General features: G+C 33.7%; 1 protein-coding gene across 8 annotated transcripts in view; it reads left to right on the top strand.

The window, feature by feature from the left end:
- Positions 1-4,408, top strand: part of LOC109543135 (protein kinase shaggy) — a 28,991-nt gene that overhangs the window by 17,463 nt on the left and 7,120 nt on the right. For 4 of the 8 annotated variants that reach the window (XM_048661069.1, XM_048661065.1, XM_048661067.1 and 1 more), the window contains exons 2-5: positions 473-663; positions 723-806; positions 1,106-1,153; positions 1,776-1,886. In XM_048661069.1, the coding sequence (XP_048517026.1) occupies positions 473-663; positions 723-806; positions 1,106-1,153; positions 1,776-1,886 (434 nt within the window). Of the gene's footprint in view, positions 1-460; positions 664-722; positions 807-1,105; positions 1,154-1,775; positions 1,887-4,408 lie in introns of all 8 variants that reach the window. The other 4 variants (XM_048661072.1, XM_048661066.1, XM_048661068.1 and 1 more) reach the window with 3 other exon arrangements.

Genomic DNA, 4,408 nt, shown 5'->3' with positions numbered 1-4,408 from the left:
CGATAAGCGTCTGTGGATTCATCAAATAATACTTTGCAAAAAACAAACGGGCTAGCCGCAAACGTCCGTGCCGTATAGCGTGAATAACCCTATATAATTACTGATTATGCCCATTATTTCGGGCAACACAATTTTGAAACTTGACTATTTGAAGCGCAGCATTTTTTTAAGCATTAACTGAGCAGCTTCTTAATGGTCTTTGATATGTGCACCCTTTTTCAGGTCAGTCCTTTTACCATTCAGAACTTTGCATTTTTATTGTAGATGGAACCCTTGTTCAGTAATTAGAAAAAAGATTTACAATCTTCATCATCATCAAGATCTTCTTCTGTTTTCAACTTTAATTTTACGTATAAGCTAACTTACCCTGTATATGGTTGTAAAGCCACAGGCAGAAGAGATTCCACCACTTTAGCACTGAAACGCACCCGATACTAATGATTGATTTTCTTTTCTCTTGGTGATCGCTCAGGCAAGGATGGTAGCAAGGTGACCACAGTGGTGGCGACTCCTGGCCAAGGCCCAGATCGACCTCAAGAAGTCAGTTACACTGACACGAAAGTGATCGGCAATGGGAGCTTTGGAGTGGTCTATCAAGCAAAATTGTGCGAAACCAATGAATTGGTCGCCATCAAGAAGGTGCTTCAAGATAAACGGTTTAAGGTAAGCCATTGTTGAAATAATCGCCCCACCCATTTGTAACCCAATGTGTTCTTTTGCAGAATCGTGAGCTCCAGATCATGAGGAAATTAGAGCATTGTAATATAGTTAAACTTAAATACTTTTTCTACTCCAGTGGAGATAAGGTAAGTCTGCATTGGATTTTCTATAATTTTCTCGCTGGGGTGAAGCTGAGGCGGTAGTCGATGTGTTGATATGTTGATATGTTGATATTGCCTCCTACAACTTTGCGTCGAGCTGATTATTTTTAAGGGGCTTTTATGATTTTTTTAAAATTTACTTTCGCTTTAAAGCATTGCACTTGAGACAGGCTCATTATTGCACCTTGAAGGTTATTGAACTGAAAGACAGTGGTGTTTGGGTCCAAGTAAAATGCTTTAAACTACCTAAGTTAAGGTATGTTAATATTTATGTTAATGTTCAGCCACCAGATGTTCCCTGCAACATGTCGATTTTCTTGGCAACTCAGCAGGTACGATCCTGCTTTCAGAGTTTTTTTGGCTTTCATTTTATATCCCTGACATTTTTTTCCAACGTTAATATTCAGATTTTTTCTAATGGTAGTTGCCGATAAACAATTTTGACGCTCGGTTGTTTAAAAGTGGACCCATCAGCTTTGATTAGCATGCATACCAGACTCGTGGCTCAAAGCGTTCAACTTAATTACAATGTTTATCCTGCTTGGCTGGTTGTAATTCTAGTCACAATTGGTGTTTTTTTTTTTAGTAGTAGTACTATCTGGTTCCACTTTTAGTCTTCTCTTCAGCAAAGGCCCTTTTCTGTCTCTTCAGCACCCTCGTTCACAAACCGATATAAAATGAATCCCCGAAAGATATTTAAATGCAGTATAATTTGATTCCTAATACCAATAGTTGTAGCGGGCTTGAATCGATCACACTCCCCCCGATTTCGTTATTAACAACATTGTGTCCATTTAAATGTTTCCAACCTTTTTTCCACCCAGTCTATTGTCTAAAACAGATACCTTGGACATGCCGTTGATGTTGCCGATTTGTTTTCCTCAATCAGTATGGCTGAAAGTGATCAAAGTTCGCCGATTTTGATGACCAATCAATTTGATTATGTTTTTGCAGAAAGACGAGGTGTACCTGAACCTGGTTTTGGAATACATACCCGAAACGGTGTACAAGGTGGCACGACACTATAGTAAATCCAAACAAACTATCCCTATTAGCTTTATTAAGGTATGTATGATGCATTAAAAATTGCATTATTATTTTTAAGAAACTAAAAAATTTAAATAACTTCAGTTACATATTGATGGTCCTTTATAAGATCTTACTTACGTCGGCTCTTTATCTTCTATGTAACTCAATAAACTGCTTCTTTACTTAATTTTTTAAATGTTTCTCAACAGTTATGTTTTTAATATTGTTATTTAGTTTGTAAAAAAAATTGTTCCCATATAATCTGCATTTTTTCGGAAATAGTTAATCTACGCGCCGGATAAGCAATACTGTGTGTTCTAGTGTTATAATCATGACTAATATTGAAACTAAGCAGCTCTTTATTTTTAAAAGTAAAGGAAATTGTTTGATAGTTGTACAGGGTGTTTCGGGGAGAATGGGAAATATTTTGGGAATGATTTGAGCGGGTCAAAATGAGATAAACCTAAATGGTTTCCGATTCTTAACAATTTCTGATAGCAAAGTGTTATTGATTTTTAACATTAGTTTGTGCGTCCAGAAAGCTGGAATTTTTCCAAGCGTAAGGATTTATTTTGAACGAGCGGAGGTTTAACCTCTTTCTAAAGGGTTTGAAACACCCTGTATGGGCCATACATAATTAGTATTATTTTTCACTAATAGGTATAATTAAATTAAAAAATGCGCCAATGAACGCGGCCCTGCAATGTTGGGTTCACTTCTAATTGAACTAATTAAGTTGTGGAGCTTTATAACGTTTAACTAAAACAAATTGATTTATTCTCATATAACGCATGGAAAAACTATTCAATAGAGCATAGAAAATTGGTACATGCTTTCGCTCCAATCGCTTCTTTCTGCCCTGAAAGAATATTGACAAATGTGTTATTGCTCTACGAATATAAAAAAGTAAAGTGTATGTACTCGTATTCACTTGCCGAACAACAAAATATCGTTTTCACGTAGTAAACTTTGGTCAAACTCTTGTTTTCATTCAATATGTTTGTATTATTGATTTTACCAGTTAGTTTGTAAAGGCAGCTTTGCTCTACGCTCTATAAAATTTGTTTCGTTCGATTAATTAGTTCATTGAAAATTGTTTGCTTTTAGTCCTATTTTATGTATTATAAATAAACATTTTAATTGTTTTGATGTAATAATATGCTTGTCGATATAGTGAGCACCAATTTCAACAACGTGCTAGTTTATTTGTATTTGATTAAATGTATTTTTTGGTAATGTTAGTTTGGGTTTTTTTCTGCCGAGTCTTTCTTAGGCTTTGAATTGCTGTCTTCGATTACTTAATTTTTTAATCATTTTTTTTTCGAATATCCGATTATATTATTATACCAATGAAGGGAAATGACGAGCAAGCAAATTGAAATGAAATAAATCGTCCAAAGTCAATAAATTGTTATAACTATCCGGGTGCATGGATGGAAAATGTGTCAAAAATATTCAAACGGGAGAAGTGTTAAATTTGCTATGGTTTGCAGATTGAATCATTTAAAGTGTGTAAAAATTTAGTACATGATACCCAAACTACTGCCCTTCTTTTCTGGGAGCTCGAAATGAGACAGTCGAAACAATAAAAAAATAGAGGCGGTTGTCACCATTCCATTTAATGTATAAAGTGTCTTTAAGGTACCCTATTTCATCTGAAAAGCTACAAAATGCTTGAAAATTCTCTCAGAAAACTATGAGCCTTTTCTTGCTTTTTGAGGTAACTTTTGTGATCTAAATTATGCGCCAAAATTGTTTTTTTAATGAAATTTATTGATGGTTATAAAATTGTTAAATTAATTTTACTGATTTATAATTGCAGCTTAATTCACATTTGATGAACTACTTTGAAGGTTTCAGTTTTATTCAATTGGTTTAGCCGAATAATTTGATAACTTTAGACGCATTCCCTGTTTGTCATTTTTAATTAATCATTTTCTTAAATTGATGAAACGGGTTTCTTTTTTAATCAAGTATATTTTTTTACTTTAACAAATAAATTTGTGGTTATAAGGAATAACCACAAGGTTTTAGTTCTCATTTCAAAACAATAGTAATATTTTTTTAGATTTAGATTTTAAAAGAACAGATAAATATCTACATAGAGATTTTCTCACTGATCAACAGAGGCAATAGATTAAACAACTAACGGTTTTACTTGAAAAGCCCTGTTTTTCGAATCAATTTGTGGAAGAACTAATTTGCTTTAATTAATAAGTAATTGTACGTACTTTCCTGACTGTGTTTCAATTCCAAAATTAAAATCAAATCCTGGGTTCTTCAGTCATTTATTGTTCATTTATCAATTTAAAAAAAACGTTTCGGTGTTTTCCACCATCATCAGTTTTAATGTGTAGCGTTGTTGCTACTTTACGCCTTGGCATGTATTTGGAGTATTAATTTTGTCCATTTTGCAACATAAAGCGAAATCTCTCATAATTTCGCTTTATGTTGCAAAATGGACAAAATTAATACTCCAAATACATGCCAAGGCGTAAAGTAGCAACAACGCTACACATTAAAACTGATGATGGTGGAAAACACCGAAACGTTTTTTT

Source organism: Dendroctonus ponderosae, unplaced genomic scaffold (genome assembly GCF_020466585.1).
Source record: "Dendroctonus ponderosae isolate FM_Combo_2020 unplaced genomic scaffold, Dpon_F_20191213v2 Dpon_F_20191213_1, whole genome shotgun sequence".
Lineage (NCBI taxonomy): Eukaryota > Metazoa > Arthropoda > Insecta > Coleoptera > Curculionidae > Dendroctonus > Dendroctonus ponderosae.
Note: the sequence above shows the minus strand (reverse complement) of the source record. Positions and strands in the feature narration are given on the sequence as shown.